This window comes from Bactrocera dorsalis, chromosome 4 (assembly GCF_023373825.1).
Source record: "Bactrocera dorsalis isolate Fly_Bdor chromosome 4, ASM2337382v1, whole genome shotgun sequence".
NCBI classification, from domain to species: domain Eukaryota; kingdom Metazoa; phylum Arthropoda; class Insecta; order Diptera; family Tephritidae; genus Bactrocera; species Bactrocera dorsalis.
Genome location: NC_064306.1, coordinates 28,336,889 through 28,364,612, shown reverse-complemented (window position 1 = coordinate 28,364,612; position 27,724 = coordinate 28,336,889). Strand labels below are relative to the sequence as shown.

At 38.0% G+C, this 27,724-nt stretch overlaps 2 protein-coding genes across 2 annotated transcripts in view; both read right to left on the bottom strand.

Annotated features, from left to right (window-relative positions):
• Positions 1 to 27,724, bottom strand: part of LOC105225008 (zyxin) — a 192,142-nt gene that overhangs the window by 149,269 nt on the left and 15,149 nt on the right. The gene's annotated exons all lie outside the window — the stretch shown is intronic.
• Positions 20,047 to 21,557, bottom strand: LOC105225006 (UV excision repair protein RAD23 homolog B). Its single transcript, XM_011203303.4, has one exon. The coding sequence runs from the start codon at positions 21,399 to 21,401 to the stop codon at positions 20,463 to 20,465; it is 939 nt and encodes a 312-aa protein (XP_011201605.2). The 5' UTR covers positions 21,402 to 21,557; the 3' UTR covers positions 20,047 to 20,462.

Below are 27,724 nucleotides of genomic sequence, written 5' to 3'. Positions count from 1 at the left end.
TTCTGGCTCAATGGGTATGTAGTATGTAAACAAGCAAAATTTTGGACCTGCCATTTCATCCAGAAAAAACAACGGTTTTGTGTGTTTTGTGGGCCGGTCGAACCGTCGGTCCATATTTTATCAAATATAATGTCGGTGGGAACGTAACCGTCAATGACGACCGTTATCGCGCCATGATAACCGACTATTTGATGCCTGAAATTAAAGCTAGTGATCTCGACGTCATTTGGTTTCAACAAGACGGCGTAACTTCTCACACATCACATCAATCAATGGATTTGTTGAGAGAACATTTCGGTGGGCAGATAAATTCATGTATTGGGCCGGCCGATTGGTCACCAGGATCGTGTGATATGACACCGTTAGACTTTTTCTTGTGGGGATATGTAAAGTCTAAAGTCTATGTGGACAATCCCGCTTCGATTCAGGCCTTGGAGCAAAACATCACTCGTGGCGTTCGCCAGTTACCAGTCGAAATGATCGAACGAGTCATCGAAAATTGGACTCAACGGATAGACCATCTGAGACGTAACCGCGAACAACATTTGAAAGGGATTATTTTTAAAGCATAAATGCCAAAAATGTTCTTACGTTAATAAGCATTCCCCATTAAATTTGAAGTTTCTGTGATTTTACTTTAATATAGTAGAGAAGTGGATCACCCCTTAAAATATAGTAAATATTGACTAAAGCATTTCCCTTTATCATTTTTCTTGCATATTCCGCGTTCTGAGCAAATTTTTTGTAAGTTCATTCTGTTTGCATGTTGCATGGAAATACGAACAGTATTCACTGCGTCCATAGCCTAAGGCGGCTAACATAATGCGCGTTCTTCTGCCTCTCTGTCTTATTTATTACGGTTTTTATTATACAAAGCATTAGTGAGGCATTAAAATAATTTTCGCATTTTTAAGCATTAAAAAATATTCCAAGTTGAATATAATACATACATACATATGTACACAGACAGACTACTTAAGTATTTTCTTGGAAATTTATCACTTAAACGCTTTCAAGTTTTCCTGCCGCCTATTGCTGGTGCTCTTGCAAATCCCTTTAGGAGCAAAGCCAACAAGAATATTTATTATTTAGACGCCAAAGTGACCGCCAAAGATCAACAAACACTGAGCTGTTGGCGCAACGGCGTTCTGCTTGCTGATGGCGCTGTGACAACCAACGCACAACAAGTACCGTTGTGATCGTGTTGTTGACACTTCAAGGCGTCGTCGCTGAGCCGATTTGGGTGCGTGAGTATGGCATACACTTGACAAATTTTCAGCGCGTGCTTTGCCCACTAAACCAATCAGCCAAGACGTAGGGAGACAGACAGACAGATAGCTAGCTAGCCAGCCAGTTGGCCAACCGGAAAAGCTGGCAAGCAGGCGGCCAAGCGAAATGAGCAACAATCTAATGGCCAAACAATTCAAGCAAAGTGGTAAAACACGTCACTTGTCAGCGTAAAATACAAAACATAACAACAATACCAACAACATGTGTACGCACATATGCCATATGAATGAAAACAACAACCACATAAAAATAGCTTAGTGTTTTTTGTAGAGGCGCTAAATACGTTTATAAACAAATGACAAACGCCTGACGTGCTATTTGCGAACACAAAACAAAAAAAGCAAACAAAAAACAGTTTTTCATTGTTATTTAATAGACGCACTTTTTCTAACCCAAGACAGACAAATAGACTGCGCTGGCTGCTTAAACAACAGAACTGCCTTTGCTTAGCCGGTAAGCGCTTTCGGTCACACTTTACTGTCGTCGTCGTCCAGTGATTGTTGCAGACACATTTGTTGCTGTCAACGCGCATTAACGGTTTTTACCTACTCTAAGTGGCTTCCTCTCTCGCCAATGTGCTCACGTGTCGCACGGCTGACACCACTTGTCAAGCAGTCACTCTGTCGTCACGTCACTCTGTCAGTCAGTCAGTCAGCCAGTTAGTCAGTTGACCAGTCTGTTATTCACCTTTTCTAAACAAAGTGTCTGTCAAGCGCTTGTTGTTTTTGTTACGTGTCCGTAATGCCCGTTACTGCTACTGTCATTGTCACTACTGTTTATAATGCGCATTGTTGTTGTTGTTGGTTTAGACGATGTTGCTGATAGTGTCAGCGTCGCCGAGCTGTGCTGATTGCGATCGCAGCGTCACGTCTCTTAACAGTCTGATCACATTTCACACGCTTGTTGTTGTTGTACATAATATGCGTCGCTGTTTGTTGCTATTGTTGTTTTGCTGTTTTTCTTAATACTTTTGCCGCCGACAGTTTGTTAATGAAGTTGTTGAAATTGTAATGTGTTGCTGACACTTGTTGTCAGTTGACAGTTTGATACAAGTTTAAGTATTTTGCGCTTTATTTTCTTACGGTTATTAGTGTAGTATTTTTTATAAAATTACTTTTTTTACAATTAGCTACACTTGAAAACTTGTTGTTATAATTGTATAGCATAAATTTAATTAAATATTTAAACATTTTTGTTTTTGGTAATAATTTTAGTGGTTTTAAATGAGTTGCAGACAAGATACAGTAAACTCTCGATTAGGTGAACTAATTTTTGCCACACATATAGGCACTTCAAACAAAATAAATATTATTATTAAACATTTTTTTCTTCCTTTTTTCTTTTTTAAATTTTGTAGATGTCAGAATCTGATTAAATATAAAAAACAAAAAAACTGTAATAAAAAAATATTTCAAAATTAATAATTCAAAATTTTCTTTTATAACACTCATTAATTATTAAAAATTAACACTTCTTTATTTTATTAAAATAATTTTATTTGAGCAAGCATTATCAAATTTTAATAAAAAAAAAGAAAAATAACAAAAAGTTTTATTCACTTATTGAAAACACACGCCTTTGAACTATCCACTATATATTGGAGGTGTTTAAATAATTAAGTATTTACTGCATACATACATACATTTTACTTGTTGATTTTATTTCTATATATAATTTTTTTGTTTTATTTTATATTTTTTATTTATTTTATTTTCAATGTTTTCTTTATTTTATTTTTTTTTTATTCAATGTTTTTCATTTATTTAATTTTTTTTTATGAAGGTCTGATCAGAACAATTTTTGGAAGATTTAACCGTTGCCTATCTTTCTTTCTAGATTTTACCGTTGAATATGACATCAAATACAAAAGTTTTCCATACAATGACTAGATTTGGATTATTTAGCTTGAATGACAAATATAATGATCTAATATCGGAATTTTCGACAAACGAACAGCATCTTGGGGAGAAAAGAACGTGTGAAAAATTTCAGATCGATTTCTCAAAAATTGAAGGACTAGTTAGTGTATATACAGACAGACGGGTACGGCTAAGGCGACTCAGCTCTTTTTATTATATTTTTTATATTGGTCATTTTTTATATAACATTATTTATCAATAATAAAGCACTTTATATGCATTTTATTATTTATTTTCAAACGTGCTTGCCATAATTTGATGTTATCATCAGCTTTTGTTTTATTTAATCAATTATATCATTATTACTCAATCTTTATTGCCTCGGATGTTCCTTATAAAATTATATATAATTATGTTTGAATTGCGGATGAAAAAAAAAAACAGATTTTAAACCTTCCAACCAACAAAAAAAACTATTATTTGATAATTTCTCTCCACTGGACTTTAATAATGTTTATTTTTTGTTTTATAAAAATGGGTTTTTATTAGTTTGAATATAAGTATTTAATTTATATTATATACAATATTACATTCCATTTTTATTATTATACTATACATAAGACAATTATTTCTGTTATCTATTTTATATACTTTATCCTCATATTGTGGTTTATAATTGTTTATTTCTTATTTATTTTGGCCTAAGTTTTTACTCTTGTTTATTTGAAATGGAAATATTTTAGTTTATTTATATTTTATTTTTATTTTTATTTTTTTTTTATTTTCGCTTTTTTACTTTATTTTATATTTTTATAAACCATATTTTATTCTTATTTTATAAAAATTATTTTATTTTATTTACTTTACTTTTTACTTTACCCACTTGTATCAAACTGTCTTTTGCTGAAAATTCATGCACTTTCACAACAATGCTTTACCTGCTTTTTCTAAACAACTAACGTTGCATGCACTTATTTCACACTTCTCGCACGTTACTGTTACTATTATTTTCTATAATTATATTTACTCGCATTCGCACTTCTGCACACTGAGTGATGTGTTAATTTTTTACACAAAAACAAAGATTGTCTGATTTGCTATTTTCTTCACGATGCTTGTTGTTGAGTGGTTTTTCTCAAACACACTTATGTATGTATGTATGTACCAATAAGATACAATGTTGTTGTTATTTAATTAACGCGTAGTCGCAACTGTGATTTCTCAATTATTCGTTATTTGCTTTTAATTTGCGCTCTTTCGCTTTTGTGCTAGTGCCTGTGCCGTTACCACTGCTATGCTGCTGCTGCCACTGTATTTGATGTTGTTGTTGCTGTTTTAGATTTTCTGCCGATGCCACAATTCAATTTTAATTAACTTTGATTTTTGTAGCGACACACAAATCCACTCAAATATAGTAGTGTGTATGCAAGCGCGCTGCTCACTACAATTATAATTGGTTGCTTTATGTATTTCTTTTGGCAGAATTGTTGTTGATTGAAAACGCACTTTCGCGGCGTAAAATCACAAATCACAAAACAAATAACGGACAGCGCGCAACGAACCGATCCCACAATTAGAAAACCGGCTTAATGTAGTATTACACGCTCCAAAAGCACCGATTCGTTACAGATTTGTTGTTGCGATTTTTGTAATTAATTTTGTTTCCTCGATTAGAGCGACAATTGCCAAATTGCAATTAGCGCCTCGCAAAAACCGCACAATTTTTTTTTTATTTCTACACTTATTTTTTTCTTTCTAATTAGTATCGAGAATGATATCGCTCGCGCACCGCTTTGTTGCTGCTTAGGATCACTTGAGCACGCTGAACTATCAAACAAATAAATATTTTTGTTTTCCTTTAATTTTTTTTTGGAATTAGTGAATCACGCGAAAATCGTGCGACTTTATGAACCGACTGCGTCGACGTTTATTCGACGAATGAATGAAAAATCTGAGAGATTGAAAAATGAATCGCCCACCCGGCCGCTACCGCTAAGAATTTGTCGTCTCTGCTGTTGTTATCGTTGCTCTGTATACAAGCATACCCACAAACACACGAGCGCGAAGCCGCTTGGTGGTTGCCGACTTGCCGACTCTGCGCGGCCTTTGTTTTGACTTTGTTATCGTTATTGTTGTGCAGTTGGGTCCACCCCTTTGCCTTGCGCACTTTTCAAATTTCCCGCAAACGGCACACAAATATGTTGCTGAGAGCTGTTTGCCACTCAGCCGGATTTGTTTGGCCAGCCCAACTGGGACTTTCCATGTTTGTTGCTCTCTCGCTCAACGCGGCGAGACCGGCTTTTTCATTGTGCTCTGCCATTGACAGCATTGCATGCGTTTGTTTGTATGTGCATGTGTTTATTTCTGAGATGCTCAAGTGCTCCTCCACTGTTGCTCCACATCACACCACCGCCAGGCGCCTACAATGTGGTGCTCGCTTGCTCACTTGCTCACATGCGCTCTCTCCTTCGGTTGCTTGTTGCTCCACTTAATGGGTGCTCTGTTTTGCGGTGGGGTTGCTTTTGAGGAGGCCGTTGTTGTTGTTGCTAGTGTTACATAGTGGCTTTTGCGCACATTCCGTTGCGCTTTGTGTGTGTTTGTTGGCTTTTGTCTGCTTTTGTCCTTAGCTTTGTTATGTTTTTGCTTTTGTTGTTTTTATTTTTATAAAAGCACCTTTTTTTGTTTGTGGACATATTCGCATCTGATACGCGATTGGACAGTGTCGTCCTTGACGCGCACAGGTATATAAGGAGTCTCCTCCACTCCACACAATATACGAAAATACCTACATACACACGTAAGTTTTTGGGGGGCTACATAGTGAGGGGTTTTGAAGTATAGTTTTATATGTTTTGGTGGGTCTGGGTTATAAGTAGTGTTTCGGCATGTTTGGTCTATTTATAGCAATTTTTCGAAAGTTTGTATTTCCAAATTATTCTTATTCTATCTTTAGATCATCTTGTGAGCTTGCGTTGTGGTCGAAAATGATCAGTAAACTGTACTTTCCTAATGTATGTACATACAGCAAATATAGAAATTTCCTTAAATACAACCTCCCATTACGGTAAGTACCAGGAACAATAAATGCTCTACTAGAGGTTAGATTACAAACCAGAGAGGTCTTAAGATTTTTTCCCGCGAGGGAGCGCTAATCTTGTATACTACCAAATTTTTAAGCTATTTGACCTGGATCAATTTACAGAACGCTCTATTTTTAGAAGAACGTCTAGACACACTCCACAAAAGGAAATAAAAACTAAACACTCATTAACTACATACCTACATACATATGTATGTATATGCTGTGTATATATTATATGTATACAGGCAGATAGAGCTTCATGGTTGAGGATTTTAGCATAATATAAAGAACAAGTCAAATGTCGTCCTGCTTTAGCAGCGAGAGCATACATTCATATACTTATGAAGATTACGTGTACAGCTAGTGATTCTTCCGGAAATAACTTTGAGTCTATAATAACCGTCATCTTTTAGGTTGGGAAATATCTATTCTGGGAAGTATAACTTACTAACTCTAATCGTAAAAATTTCGAAAGCTGCATAGCCCAATTTAAGGCAGTTCATAATTTAAGTTACTTTAGAAAAGACGCCATATTTAAACATATACTTTGGTAATTCAATTTTAGAGGCTAACTTCGACAAAAGAAAAAGTCACTTACTTATTAATCTAACAGATAGAAATTAGTTGAACCTAAACCCAAAAAAACCCGATTTTGACTTACACTGTTATTAAAAGCTCATAGTTTAAACCTCGTCAAAAGCAAGTATAAAAACAATTGTAAAATTATAAAAACTCCCGCGAATATACAGAACCCTACTTTTACCAGATAGCTCATACACAACAAAAACAGGAAGAGTAACTCTGCCAAAATACTAACACGGTGTCAACAAAAAAATTTTGAAAATTATATCAAATTATTTATTTTACTTTTAATATTATTTATTTATAAATAAAATAAATTGTTTATTAAATGCCGTCGCTGCAAAAATTTACTTATGAAGCTAAACTTCTACACACCCAACCACCCTCTCTTTATGAGCTGACCGTGATTTGTTTATGGAAACAACTAAATAAATAACAGCTGATGCATTCCAGTGAGCGCGCGGATGAACACCAAAATAAAATGCGAGTAGCACGTGTACTAACAGCGATTGCGCTCTGCAGAATGAACATAAACAAGAAAACTGTAAAGTGCCTGTTAGCTGCAACAGCGAACTGCTAACCACATGCAGGCGAAATATAAACAATAATAATAAACTGTGAACAAAGGTGAGTATAACACAACTTTTTGTGGACAGGTGATAGCTTTAATAATATCGTGATTGACGTAAAATAAAAAAATTAAATTAAATAAAATTAAATTAAATATTAGTGAAAAAAATGTTACGAAGAGATTATGTCTCAAGTTTTATTAAGTAATTCGTCACATCTCTCCCTCCCACATTGATATGTTAGCTGTGCGAAATTTGCTTGCTCCGCTTGAGGGTGTAACACTTAATTTGTAGGCGGTCGCCTAATCCTCCCAGCAAGTGGGTGGAGCGAAGACCATGTAGATATTCGTATATATGTATACATACATATGTATGTATGTATATGTCAATATGTCAATATGTTTCTTTAATAAAAATGAAACCAGTAATGTTATACGTATATGTATACAAGTACGTATGTATATTAAATTACTTATATACTATATAAATAACTACAATATACAGTTTTTTCCCAAACAAATTAGGGGTGTAAATAATAGACACCGGTAAAAAATAATAAAATTGCATTAGTAAATATTTTTGAGCCTAACAAGATTATTGGAACTACATTCACACCTCCCAGCATCCAGATGAGCCCTTCGCTTTAGTAGTTACAAACACATTTTGGTATGCGACATACATATGTATGTATGTATGTATATATGAATATTGTGATAAAAGCATAGATATGTAGGAGTACGAGTAGATCGATAGCGAATGCAAAAGGTGTGGTCGAACATTCTCTTGTTTGAAACTAAAACAAGTAAAGGGTGCTCATTTTTAATTAAATGATTAATAGTTTTTAGCAAGTAACGGTAAATGGCAATGACAACCAAGGTAGCATAAAGAAAGGGGGAGGAAAGGCAAAAAAAACACAACCAACAACAATACTGCAACATTACAGAAGTAGCTAGAAAAGTAGCGGTTAAATTTTGACAGCTATGTAACCCCTTTTATTTGTGCGTAAACGCTCATTTTTTAACGTGCACCCCTTTATGGTAGACGTCCAAAGGATGCCATAATGTGCTTTTCTTTTCACAAATAATTCGTGTTGGAAAATTGAAAAATACAAAACTAAATAAAAATAGCAACAGCAGCATACGGTTTTTCGTGGGGACTGTGCAGTTTTGCTGCTCTTGGTCGCGTGGTTTTTTGTTTTCGGCCTGTTTTACAGTTACGCTGAAGGTGTTGACGCACTTTGCGGTCCACGCTGTTTTCGCAATAATGATTAGGGTCTTTAATAGCTATCATGAATCTAATGAATGGGTTGACAGAATGTCATTTTTTATTTTTGACATTTTTAAGATTGTGCTGGTGCAGGCGGAAGCAGTGTCGCGCGTTAAGTAGCTAGGTAAGTATATACACGTGTTGGAACGTTGAAACTGCATCTCGTTTGTTTATTTTTGAGACGTCGTCATTGTGGTTTTCTCTTTCAAACAAATAAATTGGCGTTTTGGATTTGTTATGTTGTAGTAAATTTCAGTAAGAATACGTTCTAGCATTTATCTAGAGTATTGTTTCAAGTAGAGAAAACTGCATATTCACCAATAGGTGTTAGAAACGGGATAAGATGCTGAAATAAGAAGTTAACTCCCACCGTATGCATTGGAGGGGAATGTTCTACGGATCCTCCTGAACAACTTTGCTTAGACCCATAGTCTAAAACTAGTTTCAAGCAGGCGAATTTAACGTCGAAGTGAAAAATCGGTTGTAGGGGAGATACGCGAATATGGTTGTTTAATCTGACCGATTCCGTCAAATGATCAAAAGAATATCAAAATGCCTTAAACATCGCTGGCGCGAAACCGGTTTTAGACCCTTAGTCTCTTAGGCAAAGTCGTTCATAATAAGCCGTAGAATATTTCTCTCATACGCGATTTTTCCGTTTTTTTGGTTCCCTGCAAATCGACACGCTTTAACATGAATTCCGATGTAAAGACGGTAATACCTAATTCCTGTATTGAGCTGTTAGTATGAAGAAGAACAATATTAAGAGTCATAAGTTTAAGAGTTATTTCGGAATTCAAGATGTCACATCACACAATTTAAGATATTAAGCTTCAATTCATTCAGAAATTCCTTTCTTAAGGCTTTACTGTTTCTATCATCTGAAATCCCTCTAGTTGTATCAGAGTAATGTAATCTATGTTCCAATGCTTGGATGTATACATATATCAAGAAGCCTGAGGGCAATACAAAGCTGCCCTTTTCCTTCGGTGGTCATACTGAATCGATACAGAATAACCGCCATGACTACATTAAATCTGGTTTGGACCTGTAGAATTTATTCTTTTTTAACTTATCATAGTATTATATCTTTTCTAAAGTAACTGAATATTTTGCGATTCTTTTTTTTTAATAAATTGAGCACCGAGGGATGACTACAGCCGATTCTTCTAGAAATTTCTCTACATGAAACTCCTTCTTCTGCCAAAGTGAAAATAACCACTTTTTCATCGCGAGCAAGTCGTTTGTATTTGGAGCTCATTTTGTATGCCTTCCGACATAACGATTGATATATGTTTGACACAACTTATTTTTTTTTTAATGTTTTATATTTGTGTAAGTCAAAGATCACTTCGTTAAAACCTAACGGAAAAATTCCATTACCGCAACAAGTACCGTTACAATGAGTGATAGAACACGTATTAGCTAGAAATTTTCTTAATGGTAGTGATAATACAAGAAAAACGATCAATAAGAATTACTACGTGGCCGTTTTGAAGCATGTTTGTGAAGCAATTCGTGGTAAACGACAGGATTTGCGAAACGAAACTTCATGAATTAGCCAAAAACGAAACTGTAACTGTTTTCGGAACTGAAAAAACGGCTTCGGCGAGTCCGCTTCCGCTGAAGCCATTAAAATTCATTTGCTGAAAGCACGGAAAGTCAGCTCAAACGAGGCGTAGAACTAGTGTATGGAAAATTGGATTAAGCTTTAGCATATTTGTATGTAATTGCTTAAAATGAGTATATTTTTACTTTATAATTTTTTTGTCAGTCCGTGTCACATTTGATGACGCTAGTTATAGTTTCGAGATTAGACATAATGCAGCCGTTTAAGTTGTCGGACCACTACAGTATATGTATGTATTTTAAGATGAGGCCTTTGCTTTTGTGAAATCCGCGAAACCTCGTATCGCAAGTATACCAAAAGTGTCTTGGGAAACAGGGTAGAAGTGGAAAAGCCAGATGCAAACAACTTTGCTTCCACTGAGTGCCAGGCCACATTAAAATCCGATGGAACGAGCTACCTGGATGCAAAACTGCAAAGCGGTAGATCGGAAGTACACAAAAATCCTATTGACACTCGAATGGGGATGACAGATCGAGAAGACTGCAGGAAAGGTCTAGAGCAAGGCAGCAGAGAAATAATGGAGCATCTTTTGTTCACTTTTCCGGCATTGGCAAGACTACGCTGTAAACATCTGGGGTCTCCACGTTATGCTACACTGGAGAAAATATCGATAGTGGAACCAACGAGTATGTTAAAATTCGCATCAAGGCGCTAAAGGATGACTACTCCTCATGGACCTAGTAACCGAACTTCATCTGGTATCGCAAAGGACCAAAACTGGTCTATGCGTAGCTCATTGGCCTACCACACTAACCTAACCTATAGTTTCGGGAAGCTTTGTCGAAGAATTCTCTCCGATCTCGTGTATACCACAAGACTGGCGGATATAAAGTTATAAAATCCAGAATTAGAGGCTAAAAATAACACTAAAGTAAAATTAGATTTCCGCTAAGCAATATCTTTTAATAATTAATCGGAGTTTGAGCCGACCATAATCTAAGCAGCAGCGGCAAATTATACATAAAATATAATAATAAACATTTCAATTAAAATAATTAGTACAATAAAATGTTGTTGTCGGTGTGCGGCCTCGTGAAATGAGTGGCCAGTTGTTTGGCGCATTATGCGTGTATAAGATGTATGTATGTATGTGTATGTATTTAAATGTGTGAGCTAAGCACTCAATTAACCATTTTAATGATTAGAGGGCAGAAGGCCACGCAGCAAGGCATCACATACACACACACACGCACGCATTTGAAATAATGTGGCATGCAACCACCCTCAGCGCATGACGCTTTTGAACAACACTTTGTTTTCAAGGCACTTTTTTTTTGCTGAATTGCTTTGCTTTCTTTGCAGCGTGCTTTCCAATTATAAATAAACATGCGAGTTTGAGTAGGGCAAAGAAATAACGGCGGTTGCATGATAGCAGCAACGCCCCAACAAGGACGCGCATTTATTAACACACATACAAGCAAGCATATGTGATGGCGGTGGGTATGTGTGTGAGTGTGTGTGTGTTGAGAAGCTGCTCTTCACCCACATTATTGAGCACTCATCATCAACATCCAGCGAGTGGTAATCATTTAGAAAGCTTTAATGCTGCCAATGAAGCAACCGACCGACCGACAAGGCCATGCCACACCATGTTGCATGCCACTATGGATGGCTTGTATTTAAAATTAATTCTACAAAAGTGCGTTTTGATGGATAAACACGTGGCGGCAGCATAAAATCTTCACAGCACTCAACTGGAGAAACTTCGCGTAGCGCATCCACCACTCACGCGGTGGCTGCCACTAATAGAAGACGGGTGTGTATGTATAGGTTGGTATAAACATACATGTGCTCTCGTATTGTCCTCGTCGCGTTGTGTTGCATTAGAAAATTCATTAAATTGAATTTCACGAAATTCAACCACCAACCGAGCTCATATGTGGCAGGAGGCTGCCTGCTTGCTCTGGTATAAGGCTCCCAAACCCAGCGAAATGTAATAAATTGCACGCTAATTGCTCGGGTTCAATTAAAAACGCTCTTCAAGCGCTACCCAAACTGCTCACGGTGGCAAAAATAGAAAATAATACACGAAATGTATGAATAATAAGCAAGGACTCTCATTTTCTTTGAGAGAAAAACAGTCCGAATGTATTCGCAGCGTTTCGCATATGCTTGCGTGCTAAATGCAATCAGATTTTGCACAATTCTCACAATTACATTTGCATACCTGCCAGCCATCGACTTTCTAAGAGATTGGCATTTTCAGCAGGCTTCCGCCCCAAAGCAGCACAAAAGCAAGTGGACGCGTGTTTTTTGTTTTAACTTGCATTTTCCTCCTGTTTTCAACTTTTTTACATAATTTTATTTTTTATTACTCACATTCAACCAAAAATATATTCATTCTCGCTACCCTTTTTGTGCTCTCACCGTAAAAGCGGCGGTTGGGTGATCTGTTGCACAATAAATACATTGTGTTGCAAGTGACGCACATAGAGACATCAACTTCAGGCTCATAAGCAGCGAACGGCAATTGCTTATGCTTATCCTTTGTGCAAATAATTTCCTAATTATTGACATACAAATTCATGTATAAATGGATTAGATTGCCGGGTGCAGCTGTGTGGTGGACTGGTTACTGTCATTTGTTCTCCGCTAATTGGCATATACTCGTATCAATGGTACAAAGAAGGTACATATCATTACACCAATGTATCTCTTAAGAGTGGAATGGCGGTAACAGGGTCTGCTAACCCGAGTAGAAATATACCAAGAGTAAATACAGTTTTTTATAATTAAAAAAAGGAAGCAGCTGAGATTTGTAAATTGGTGAAACAGGAAAACAGAAGAAATAAAATTAATTACCTTAACGAAATGTATATCTAGAAGGTCTAAAAAACAACTTTTTCGATAGTCAAACGATCCCAGAACTGTTTTTGTCCGGCCAAGGACTGCAATTGTTAGGCATACGAAAGCAAATTCGAGTAAACTTTCAAAGGATACTGAGCAAAAAAATAGTTAGACTTTGTTCATAATTTCCAGAATAGCATCAATGCGTATAGCAATTCACGTTAAGTGTCTTCACTTGACTCAAAACGTGTCTCCGGAGCAGTCGTTCGTGTTTGCTGAATAGCGAGAAGTCACATGGACCTAAGTCAGGTGAATACGGTGGTTGCGACACGATATTGGTTGAAAATTTGGCGAAAAACTCACGAAAAATCAATGCAGTATGCGACGGTGCATTATCGTGGGTCAAAAACCAAGAGATGGCGGCCTGTTATTACAGCCTTTATTTACGAATAGCTTAGCTCAAACGTCGCATAACTCTCAAATAGTATTCCTTGTTGAGAATTTGGCCGATCGGAAAGAATTCGGAGTGCATCACACTTCGATAATCGAAGATAACTGTCAACATAACCTTGATTATTCACCTTTGTCACGATATTCGGCCGATTGATCGTCCGTTTTCGGGTCGTAAGCATAGATCTAATAATCATCGCTAAATATTAACACGTTTCATGACATCCTGCTCTTTGAAAGCATTGTTTCAAGACGTAAAGGCGACGCTGTTTTTCGAAAAAATTTATTGATTTTGGAATCAATCGTGCTTTCACTTTTTAGGGCCATTTAATTTTTCAAAATTTTCACTGGTCCTTCCGATACTCCAACGATGCCAGTTAGATTCTCTTTAGATAATTTGTACCAATCAAAAACACTTGCTCGCGACAAACGATTATTACCGAAGGCCTTTTCCAACCTTCTGTATCTTTCGGCACCAGGAATTGATTCCGCAAAATTTAAACTCAATCTTTGAAAACAGTGTCGAAAACTGTTGAAATAGGTGCATCCCATAAGTTTTCTCTTAGATTAAAACAATGCGATGACTATATTTTCCGTAAAATAGAAACATGTTCCAGGAATCCATAAAACTCCATTCTATACAAGAAAATTTGCTGAAAACCCGATACAACGTATTTCACAGGCGGGTACAATTACTATCCAAAGTTACAAGAATTACTTCCGTTGGCTTCCAAGTCAAAGGTAGACTTTGAAGAGAACTGGGCTGCAATCTGCGTACTTAAATAAGGTCTAGTAAAAAGTAAGTTATTATTTTGCGAATAGATGACGTTAGTAACCTGTATCTCGAGACGTATAAGTACGTTCGGGTTATGCTACATGGCAGGGAGTTAAGACTTCCAAATAAAAAGATGGGAAAAAAGGAATTACGCCATATATTGCAGTTTCTCATTGATAAAAACTGAATCCCAAGCCAGGACAATCTGGTGGACAAGACAAGATTGACAGTCAGGAAGAATTTGGGTTTCAGAGAGCATCATTCGGCGATCTAACCCCGTTTGGATCGGTGAGTACTAATTTGTGTTTGTCGTCATTGGAGCAAAGCCTTGCAGCAGGGTTGCTTCGTATCCTCCTGACTCGTGCTGGCATTAAGTCCAACCCGGGCCCGGAGGAATTTTTCTGCTGTGTCTGCGCAAAACGGCTTCATCCAAACTCCACCTCGGTCAAGTGTAATACATGTAATGGCTGGAGCCATCTTAAAAAAAAGCAAAAAAAAAAATGAGCTACTCATCTACAGCCAAACTCTTAAATCGAGCCTGCACTGTCAACAATTGGACCGTCTCAAAGAAGCAGGCGTCCAGAGCAGCCAGTTTTGGCTAATAGGAGAGGAATGCCATCGGACCAACGACAAGTTATACACATCGATAGTAGTTCGCCATACACTGCTTGGTTGGAACGTTTTTATGCATCCACCTTATAGTCGGGATGTGGTACCAAGTGACTGCCATCTAATCTATATTTAGCAAATATTTTCCTGGCGAAAAATTCTACTAAAAACTTCCGAAAAAAAATAAATTGTGACCCTCTTATTGCGTTTCACATTACTGTATAAAATATTAGCACACCCTATATAAAGACGTGATTAAATTTTAACGCCTTCGAGTTCGGAAGACCACATTTTTCAAAATTACAAACACACCAACTTAATTCCAGCGACAATTTCCTTTCTTCTAGCGCAATTATCAGCGCATAAATCAATTGTGTAAATACTCGAACGCCGGTAACGTAATGCCTCACTAAAACAAACGAATTTGCGTAATTTCACATTTAAAGCACTGCAACGAAGGCTCCATTTTCCTACAAACAACAACAAACAAGACATATGTATACTATCGTCAATGTTCAGCGAAGCCTCACGGGCAAGTATCGAGTTTGCTTCCGAAAACTTGATGTGTGCACGGCGTAGGTAAGTGCTAGGGGAGGAGAAAACTCCTGCCGCTTTCCCTCACTGGACACTGTGGGAATGCGCGCAGAATCATATTTGCACAATTTCCGTTGCAATTCGATTACTTGTTTGACTTCACTTTCTTCTCGGTTGTGTGTCAATGTATTATCCGTATTCATTTCGCAATTTCGCAAACTGAAATATTCATATGTATGTGTGTATGTACAGTACTGTGCAAAACAAAAGCAACAAATTTATTTCAACCGAAAATTTTGATACATTTTCTTTAAAAAAGTTTTACAGTGAGAGTGTGTTCAAATAACGGATGATCCAAGTAGAGGTACTATTTTCAATAGCCTTTTTGGTTTGGCATTTCATCAAGGAAAGACTTACGTCTGAACAAAGTTTACAAATCGTTTATGGTCAACATAATCGTAACACTATCAGCCATCTTGAGACCCAGCATTCATTATTGGATAATATTCGACCGAATAGAGCACGTCCAGCACGCAGTCAAGAAAATATAGCAGCCATAGCTGAGAGTGTACACGAAAACTGTGAAGAGTCGATCCCTTAGATCTCAAATTGGAAGCGAAAAATGCAGCTTTGCAAAACTGAAGCCTTGCAATCACCAAGCGACATTGCTGCGATCTATGTGCTCTTGAAAAGTTCCAATTCTGGCTCAATGGGTATGTAAACAAGCAAAATTGCCGCATTTGGGACGAAGAGCAACCTGAAGAGATTCAAGAGCTGTCATTTCATCCAGAAAAAACAACGGTTTGGTGTGGTTTGTGGACCGGTGGAATCATCGGTCCATATTTCTTCAAAAATGATGTCGGTGAGAACGTAATCGTTAATGACGACCGTTATCGCGCCATGATAATCGACTATTTAATGCCTGAAATTGAAGCTCGTGACCTCGGCGACATTTGGTTTCAACAAGGCGGCGCCATTTTCCACTCATCGCAACAAACAATGGATTTATTTAGAGAGCACTTCGGTGAGCAGTTAAGTTCACGTTTTGGGGCGGTCGATTGGCCACCAAGATCGTGTGACACCGTTAGACTTTTTCCTATAGGGATGTATAAGGTCTAAAGTCTATGCGGGCAATCCCGCTTCGATTTAGGTCTTGGAGCAAAACATCACGCGTGTCACTCGCCAGCTATCAGTCGAAATGCTCGAACGAATCATTGAAAATTGGACTCGACGGATGGACCATCTGAGACGTAGCCGGGGTCAACAGTCTTTCAACTGTCCTAAATCCTCAAAAAATAAATGCCATAGAATGATAATTAACATTTTTCCTCGAAAAAAAAGTAGAGAACCTCGAAATGTATCAGCCTTTAGTCAGAACCCACCGGCACTACTATTTCCATGAACACAGCTGTATATACATATACATATGTATGTATACATATGTATGCATGTATGAACGCGTGTGAAAGTCCATTCGCCGAGTATCACTTGAAATGTGTGACGGTCAATTGCATGGAACTGCGAATCGCTTCAGTGACCCAACATACACACACAAAGTAAATCTTAAATGCACACACACACACATGCGCAGCCTCGAGTAAGCATCTTTTGTGCATGTGTTTGCATAACAGCTCATCCTTATCAGTTACACGCATTGCCCGCTGAAATAATCTACAATTTGTTTGCTTTTGTTTTAAAATGCGATAAATCTGCATGCAAATGTGTGTGTGTGACGGCTCGCAGCCAAACGCCTCAACTTCCATGACTGCTTCTCCGCAACCATGCCTGTGGTTGGGGGTGTGACGTGAGTGATATTGGCATTGCGGCTATTATATAATTGGGTCTTTCTTGGCGACGAGTGCCTGCAAGTGATGGTCCCTGCCTGCGGCGGAGCAATAGTCCATGCCACACCCGCCCACAGATATTTCGGACTTGTAAGGCAAATAATTGTAGAGGGGAGAGTAATTGCAAGCATATGTTTAGTGGTTGGTATAACTGATTAATTTTTGAATAGTATCCTTTTGATGCTAATCTGAAGTGACCATATCTACTTGCCGCAATTGAAAGATACGGGTATGAGTTGAGCAGAATGGAAATTCTCGCTGTAATATTGTTCAACATTTGCATGCAGCGACCCTTTATTTAGCGGAGGTTCTACTACCTTGAGGAAGCTTTGGAGTGTTGCCACCTCTCCACCGACGCGAGTAAGCTTTGGACTACCATCAAGGCTTTGTCTAACCTGAAGAGCTATGATGACCGAGTGGAAATTCAATTCAATGTGAGCTATTTCAGCCGGAAATTCAGTTCTAAAGATTCTTGAGGTTTTCATACTGCCGACATTCTTTCACCTCCTGAGTCTAGCAAACCACTAGCATGGCTTAAGCAAAATGCGCTGCACCACCATAGCACTTAGCGTCATAACCGCCCAGATAGTTCATGGCCTCAACCAAAACACATTTCTGTGAGAGGACGATCCTCGCAGCGTTGGACTTGTCAAAAGTCTTTGACAAAGTCAACCACACAACATTACTTGAGCACATCGAACAATCCACACTCCCTCCAGGATTGAAGTTGTGGACTAAGAACCGCCTATTCGGTCGGCAATCATCCGTACTATTTCAAGGTAAAAAACCAAATTGAAAAGAATCAAACAGGTAATTTCTACATATCGAAACTCCCTAAACCACCAGAGAGATTATCTTTCCCCTAGCACACTGGTGATTAAACGACTATCTCTCCAACCTTTCTCGAAGGAGTAAAGACATAGATGACGTTAAGATTCCGAGTGTCAATAATCCTAAGATTTTAGGTGTGACACCAGACAGCTTTTACTCCTCAAACGAATTCAGAGCCGCAACAAAATCCTCAAGTCCCTCGTCGGCAGCACAGAGGAAAAAGAGAAAGAAACGTCTTTGGCAGCATACAAGGCAATCAATTGATCGGTCCTTAACTACGCCGCTCCAATATGGTCGCCTGAATTCAGTAAAACGCAGGCGAAGAAGCTTCAAAAGTGCCACCACACCTTACTGCGGACTATAACGGGATGCCTCTTGATGTCTCAACTGCCATGACTCTAACCACTTTTTTCCATGTTCAGCTAACCCTAAACATCTGACACCCCTCTTCCTGTGGAAACAGCACGTCTTCTGGGCGTACCGTTGGATGACCTCGATGACAAATTATCTGAACCTTACCACTCAATAGGGTACTAGATACCAGTTACAACAACAACATTAAACTATCGATACCCAAACTCTATTCATCGGAGAAGTTTATGATTTAGCATTGACCGAAAGTTTTCATTTAAGCAGCAAAGCTCAAGTACGTAACCGAAGCGGAACCAGATTTTTATTCTGTCAAGGACTCTCAACTAAGCAACATTACTTCAAACAACTTCAGGGATGTTTTCTACCTTTACAACAAAAACAATAAACCAGACGATGTTAGCGATGCCTAAACTCTTCCCAACATAATTCTGAGAGAGTACCTATGCGGAATATTGACACTACCGCGAGCCAAGACTTCAAGTTTTTTGTGATCGATCAGTTTGTGATCTGATGTGAACAATTTGTATAGAGATTATACCGTTGCTTTAGACAATAATCCGTTCCCAGGACCGGGTTTTTTATCCGGTCAAGGACTGTCAACTAATCCATGCTAAATGATCAGCAGACAAAAAGCAAGGGACTAGTTCGCATACCCTTATATTTTAGGATATACATATGTAGCTAATTGAAATCAGCTCGTCACGGTATTAATTTATATATATACATACATAAGTATGTATATATTTATTATATATGTATGCTATATAGGATATTCAGTGTAAAATTACATATTGCTAAAAGCATTTACTGAAAATTGTCACAGCAAGATCAGCAAGTTCATTCATAATGGTTCAACAAATTCAATTTAAAATTTTCGCAGGAAATCTGCAATTTCATTTCATACGACTTCTCATAAATAAACTCATCGCCATTTTTATTATAAAATCCTTCAAAACTATTTGAGGAACTCGTTAGAAACGAATTCATGCTGGTTATGAGCGAACTAAAGCAAAGTTCATAGACCCCTTGGTGTTAATTTTATTGAATGCTGTCGCGCAGCTTTCAACACCAAGGGGTGTCACAGTAATTGCGCAATTGTGGCGACTATGAGAACTACACAATTGAATCTTATGTACGCAAGTATAAAAATGAAGCTATGAATGTGTGATCTTCCAATCAATGCACAACAATTAGAAATATATCGTATTACACAATAAAAATTATACAACAAAAACGTAAATAAATCCCTAGTACTCCTGTACTCTTTTGTTGTAAAGCAATTTGATTCATTCATAACAAATGCTTGTGATTACATACATACATAAATATTCAAAAATTGTAGCGAGCTTATTAAAATAACAATAAAATTGTCTTTGAAGACACTCTTTAGAAAAGAAAAACAAGTCTTCGTTATGACTTGGACCTTTTCAGCAAGTTCAGGAAAACATCAATCAAAATTCCAATTAATTTCGGTGCACATACTCATACTTATGAGAAAGAAAAGCAGAATGGCTGCGTTAATTAAGTAACTCTCTGTGCAACTTTAACAATATAGACTCATGCATATTTCGTTTAAAGTATGTTTATTTATTTTGCAATTCAGTTCAGAAACTACCAACATTTTTCTCGTAAACATGTACATGAGTATGTACATACATATACATATGTGCATATAATGAAATTGAATTCTATTTGTAGTAGCAGCAATTGTTCTTGTGAAACAGGTCGCAAGTGAATAGCATTTTTAATTAAAGAAATATTTTTGGTATACCAAACAATGGCGCTAAAATTTCTTACATACATACATATGTATGTGCAGATAGTTGAAAAATAAGAATCGTACTTTTTATACTATTCATTCAAACCGGCATTATACAGGCCTTTCCCTGTATTTATAATGTAACCAGTACAATGTCATGAGTTTACAATTTAATTAATTTTATATATATATATATATGTATAAGTAGTACTGGTGTTCATATTTAGTTGGTACCGCCACCTGGTGCGCCTTCATCATCATCGTCGTCATCGTCGGAACCCTCAATCAGTGAGCTAAGAAATTCTTGTTGATTTTCGTTGATAAGTTGTAGTATGGCCGGATTGGCTTCGCCAACACGTTGTATGGCGTCGTTGATGAGGTCTGGGTGCTGCTGTATGGCGCGACGCAAATTACGGAACAGCGGATCACTGCGGAACATTTCGAATGGCGACATGCCTACATCAGCATCACTTTCACCACCACCATACAGTAATGCATTTTCTGGTTGCATTAACACTGATTCGGGAATACCCTCAATTAAATATTCGATAGCGCGTTCTGGATTATTGAAACTTGCTGCCAATGCACGACGTACTTCGACCTCTGGATATCCCATACATACAATATTTGCTACCATTTCATCATTTACGCCACTCGTTGGTCGTGTAGGCTGTGGTTGCTGTACTGGTGCAGCTGCTGTACGCTGTGGTGTTGTGACCTGAGCCTCAGCCGCAGCAGTTGTCACTGGAGCTGGAGTTGTCGCTGGTGTCTGTGGTGAAGGTGGCTTTACCTCTGGTTGTGGTGTTTCTTTCACTGCTTCAGTTTCCTTAGCTGTCGGAGTGCTAGCTGCAGCTCTGGCAACGGCTGCCTCGCCAGCAGCGGACACAGAACTGCCTGCACCCGAAGTTGCAGTCTCCACACCACTTTCTTCGGGCTGCTTCAAAACCATTACGACAAGGAATTTCTTTGCATCTATATTGTAAGCACTTAATGGCTGTTCATTGAAAAGTATTTTACCGGCATAAATGAGTTTTTGCAGCTCAGGCTTAACACCAACGTCTGGATATAGCGACAATTCCTTTTTCAGTTCATACACAGTCTTTGATAAATCGATATCGACCATCAGTGATTTCTGACTCAATGTTTTAATTTGCAGCTTCATTTTTTGACTTTATTCAATAAGTTAATAACAAAAAAATAATAGGAAAGAAATTCTAGCACACGAGAATATCCTATACTTTTGTTTTTACACATCAAAAAATTTGACATTTGCCGACTCATGCGTAGTGATGTAAAATTGTAAACATCCGCACTCGTAATACACAAGTAATTGGTTTTTCATAAGTCGATATTTGCTGTTTACCTATACATAAGAGATTATTCGTTACCAAGATAGTGGTTGAAAATCAAACGAGTAAAACGCATGTGTATGGTAATATCGACAGCACTAGGCGAATGCGAAGAAGAAGAGAATGAAAGAAGGTTGAACGAAATGACTTGCGCAGAGAAATGTCAAAAGTGACCTCAACGTGGTTGTGGTTGTTGGGCACAGCGCTGCCATATGCATATTACTAGTTTTTTAATATATTTTTATATTTTTGTTTTAGTAAATAAATAATATTTTATAATAACTTGAATAAATTTTTGAACGGATGGAAATAGAAACTTTGCATTCGTTCATATACATAAGTAAATTTTAAAAAGTTAGAGGCCAAAAATAGCATTATAAGCATAGTATAAGGAGAAAAGTTATATGTACATATGTAACTGCGAGGGCGGTTTAAAACATATAGGAACTATGTATATATTCAATAATTGATACATATAATAACAGAAAGAGGTTTGGATCCACCAAGGAGATAGAATTCTAAATTTTTGGAGGATCGCAATATAATTATTTCGTATACGTAACAATTGGAAGATATCTTAAAAATTAATGTTGAGAAAAACTTCAAAAATTAGTTATAGTTTAGATACTTTAGTTAAGTAATTTAAATGGGAATTGGGAATAGCAACAAAATTTAGACCGATGACCTTGTGGTTAAAGTTAATTCTCATTCTCCTGATATCCTGTTTAAAAAACCTTCGGAAATGCATTTAGGTCACAAAATTCACAATTACTTTGCTTGATATTCGCTCAAAAGATTGATTTGTCTACAGAATACTCGTATTTAACTACCTATGACGTTTTGTTTATAGCGGCAGAAAACATGCCCGGAAGTAATTGGGAGTTGACAGTCCTTGGCCGAATGAAAATCCGGGCCCGTTCTGATTACTTAGACCCGACTGTCGTGGGAACTAATTGACATTTCAAATCGATTTTTCAAGAGATTAAAAACATAAAATCTCCAATCTGTTCCAAAATAGAGGAGTTGACTAAAAATACTTAAATAATGCTAAAGCCAATGATTTGTGAAATCCTTGTCAGCGATTCCCAATAAAAATAATTCGAAAATATATTGATTATCGAGATCCCAACCTCGTTTCTCAAAGATCGTTATATCAAAGAATTTGTTCACGAATTCTTGGCCAAAAAACAATATCGTAACGATGCTACAACCTCCATATTGGTTCTGTGTAACTTTTTCCTATTTCCAAAAATAAATAGACCCTTAAAGGGCCATCGTATTATAAGCAAATATCATTAAAAGCGAAGAGCTAAAGTCTATGCAAAAAATCTAGTTGAGAAGTGCTTCGATGATTGAAAGAAGCACTGGCATAAGTGCGTAATATCGAATGGGGACTATTTTGAAAACGACAAAATTAATGACAAAATTTCAATTATTTTTTAAACAAACCTCGTACATAAGTTGTAACATGAAATATTGTACTTTAAGGTTATAACTGAGAAACAAATTGTCTTGCGATACTCGAATTCCTTCTACTTCCAACACTCAACCGCGATGTCGCTCGTATACAACATATGCAATTAGTATACACAGATCCAGCTGTACACGAACAACCTCATCTTATATCAAAACCAGCTGACCTCACAACAATCCTCCCTCTTCCAATGGTCTAAGCTTATCGAAACAATGCATACTTCGGATATACACAGTTAGATTACTTAGAAGATAGCCCCATTAAATCACAATAAGCTAAACTTTGGAAGCTTCTGCTACAACAACAACAAATACAGTCATGTTGCGCAGAATAACTCATTATGCTTGTTATCAAATCTAATATGCATGCAAGGTCTAGGAATCTTGTCGCAACAAAACTATTGCAAAAGTAGTTATAACATCGTTACATCCACTAATAATACCCGGCAGCATTTCAGCTGCTTACAATTTTAAATAATCACCCCATTGGGAAATCGCCAGTGCGTAGCAACTACTAAACCCTTTTGGCACAGGAAAATTACACCAGCCATCGGCACTAATCTGGTGAATTGTGTGCCCAGAGCAGCGAACCGGTTTGATTACGAATGCGGCGCAGCAACCCGTTCGCCCTGTCCGTTTGTTGTTTGAACACTGATTTATTGCTCTTGGTCACTGCGAGGCGGATGTCGGACAGCCCCGCTACGGCAACGCAGCAGCGACCCTCATCTATCACAATTTTCCAAACAACTTCCGTTGTTTTTCTAAGCATTCGCCCATTTTTTGTGGGACTACAAGAGCATTTCCTTTGCGAGTTTGGTAATTGAAGTTTTTAGTTTTCATTAAAATGTTGCTTTTTGGGATAAAATAATATGTTAATTTAAATGAAGAGAAATTACGAAACATTATTCGGATTTCGGACGGCGCAGCACAAGTAAATATTTAAGTTAAAAGTTGTGTACTGGTGCATGTAAGTGTGAATGTGGGTGGGGTGGTGAGAGGGTGTCTGCATTAATGCTGATTTATTTCGCCACTTTTACAGTTTTCAATTAAACCGGAAATTATGGACTTTTCGACAAGCGTGAAAATATAAGATTTCCAGCACTTTCTGTGCACGCATTGGGTTTCTATTATTATTTTTGTTGTTGTTGTTGTTTTTTCTTCTCAACCGGAAATCTCACAGTTACGCCAATTGTGAAAACACGTGCAAAATTTTAAAATTGCCAAAGTCTGCGAGACGCAGTCGAGCCAAGCCGAGTTGAGCGAAAACGGCGAAAGAGAGAGAAAGCGCCGAGTAAATCATATGAAATATGTGGAAAACGTGTTGCAGATACTTATCGTTATCGATTTATCGCGAGCAAGCGTTGCTTGGCCGACGCACGGAGCCTTCACAAAAGCCAAAGTGATTTTCGAAAAACCCGAAGGCAAAGGGAAGGAGATAAAAAAAGTGATTCGAAATCATTTAGCACACCGTTAACACCCACATTAGGTACACATGAGTGCACCACGTAGCCGAGCGCCAAATGAGAATGAGTAAGTGCATATGCACATGTGTGTGTGTGTGCAGCCATATGAATAGTGTAGGGTATATGTATGTTGCGGCAAAATGTGCAACTCGCTCATAATTAAAAGCAAACATAAAAATATTCGAGATTCCGCGTTGCGCCAGCTGAAGCAACCCTTCATTCATCAGCTTGCATTCCTCTCCTCCGCACACGGCTACTCCTTCACACTTCAGGTTTATTGAAAATTATGCCGTAATCGAATTAAATGCAGCGACCATCGACAAATACACAATCAATGTCAGCGTGTTGCAACTACAATTGCCGCACGAAACGAGCGAAGCGATGTGATGTGAAAAAGTCGGGCGTCTTCCACGCAAATTTGCTGGTTTCCGTCGCGCCACACAAACACAAATAAGTACAAGCAGTGTTAGTCATATGAAGTCTACTTCTAGGGGTTGGCCACATCGATTAGTGCTGATCAAATAGTAACCCGAAAATGCAACAACGCAAGTCACGTGTCAGCCGCGCCAATGTATCATTATTGTATTTCTCTTCTCAGATTTTTTTTTGTCTTCATTGGTGACCCGAGATAAGGAACAAGCGACACGCGGTCATTGACGAACTGCCAGTGCCACTGCAAGGGCTGTGTGTGCGTGCGTCTGTGTGTAGGTGAGGGATTTTTAAGGAAACATACCAAAATGTAGCAATGTGAAATTGTCAACAACATTGATTGCTTTGTTGTTAAGTAGGTGGCAAGCGATCGATTGTGTTGCAAACAATGGGAAATGACTTTTCGGCGGCACGCGCTGGTTTGCCACGGCAGCTAATGACATCAGATGCAGTTATAGGTCGGTGTCATATTTTATAGTTTAAAATTTTATGCTGCGCTTCTGATATCAATCAATTTAGAGCAATAGTACGCCACCGAAGGCGGACTTCGAAAGAGCGGTTCCGCACAGATTTTATAGCCCTAATGGAAAAATAGAATCAAAGTCGGTATGAGTTAAGCAGCGCTGAAAAGGAAATTCAGATTGACGCCTTAGTGCTGAACACCTTGGTACATAAGATTATTTATAAACAATACAAGTATATAATTAAGAACGTATACTATTGATACCGGTTTCGGGTCGATTATACAATAATAGACATGAAAACCTTCTTGAAAATCTATCCTAGTGACTTATGTGCGCTTAAAGTAGTTGAGTAGTCTAGAGAAGAAGATGATGAATTTCTCGCCAAACTTCATTTACTTTTGTCAAATTGTAAAGCTGACAAGTTTTTCGTGATAGGCAACTTTGGACTAGATTCAACTTAAATTGAATTCAGGCAATACGTACGACATGGGTGAGTATTAAGAGCTTGAGAAGCTGGCCGAAAGGGGAAGGCACGAAAATTCTACTAAAAGATGCGGCGATCAACGGAAGATTTCAAGACTGAAGCATACTCTTGTAAAACCCAAAGTGGTGATCTAGTGACTGCTGTTCAGAGCATACTAAAGTTATAGAAGCAACAATTCTACAGCTTGCTGAACGGCAGTGAAAGTATAACATCTGGACACGGCGAACCCGATTCCCCAATCGATGACGATGGAGCAGACGTTCCATTACCCGACTATGAAAAGGTTCGAATAGCAAAAACCCGTCTGAAGAACAACAAAGCAGTAGCGGCCAATGGATTACCTGCCTGCGTCAGTTTCTTTGCAAGATATGGTCGGATGGAAGCATGACCGACGATTAGAATTTAAGTGTGCTCTGCCCAATCCCCAAAAAGAGAAACCCCACAATCTGCGCCAATTACCGTGACATAAGGTTCTATAGAGCGTACTGTGTGAAAGACTGAAGCCCACCGTCAACAAACTGATTGGATCTTATCAATGTGGCTTTCAACATGAAAAATCAACAATTGACCCGATATTCACCATGTACCAAATCTTGGAAAAGACCCATGAAAAGGCGATCGACACACACCACCTCTTCGTCGATTTCAAAGCTGCTTTTGACAGCACGAAAACTAATACGGCTGTGTAAACTGATGTCAAGGCCGGGAAGGACATCCCCGAGCCGTTCGATCCTAAACGAGGTTTCACACAAGGCGACTCCCTTTCGTGCGACTTCTTTAATCTACTGCTGGAGAAAATAATACGAACTGGAGAGCTAAAGAGAGAAGTTACCATCTTCTATAAGAGCGTACAGCTGCTGGTGTACGCTGATGATATTGATATCATTAGCCTCAACAACCGCTCCGTTAATTCTGTTTTCTCCAGACTGGATAAGGATGCGAAGCGTATTGGTTTAGTTGTGAACGAGATCGAGACGAAATATCTCCTGCAATTGAAAAGTAAAGTCTTCTTTCGACGAATAAGGAGGCAACGACGAGTCGATAAGTCGAGTGTTCGTTAACAAAATTTTGTGGAAGATTTATAGTCCTTTGCGCATTGGTAATGGCAAGTACCGCAGTCGATGGAACGATGAACTGTATGAGATATACGGCGATATTGACATGGTTTTGCGAATCAAGAGACAGCGCCTGCGCTGGCTAGGTCATGTTGTCGGGTCGAAGAGAATACTCCAGTTTTGAATGTTTTCGATTCAGTACCCGCCGGTGGAAACAGGGGAAGACCTCCACTCCGTTAGAGAGATCAAGTGGAGAAGGACCTGGCTGTACTTGGTATCTCGAATTGCCGCAATATAGCTAAAGGAAGAATCGATTGGCATGCTGTTGAACTCGGCTATAACCGCGTAAGCGCTGTCTACGCCATTAAAGAAAAAGAAGAATACATATGACGAGAACTGCAACAAAAATAAAGTTTTGAATTCATTTACCGACAGCATCTGTGGATGGGGCATCAAAGAAGTCTGCTAGTGACATGGCAACCTGTATTAATGAAATCTGACCCTATTTCTACCGTAGGAAGCAACGAAAAGCAGTAGAGATCTATATTTCCATGTTCGCCACTTTTCGGAACTCCTTTGGAAGCCTACTTATAGTCTCCGAGTAGTACCTATCCAATGAGCAAGAAATCTCATAGTTAAAAACATGGAAAAGGAGATTATACAGGCAATTAGTGTTATGGTTTCAGCAGATGCAACACTAAAATAGGGGTCCATATTTTGGAAGACTAAAAACTAAACTTAACTTAAATTATTTATTTCTTTAATGTA

Bases quoted from the DNA above. Each gene is read 5' to 3' on its own strand.
- LOC105225006 (XM_011203303.4), bottom strand. From the start codon at position 21,401: ATGAAGCTGCAAATTAAAACATTGAGTCAGAAATCACTGATGGTCGAT.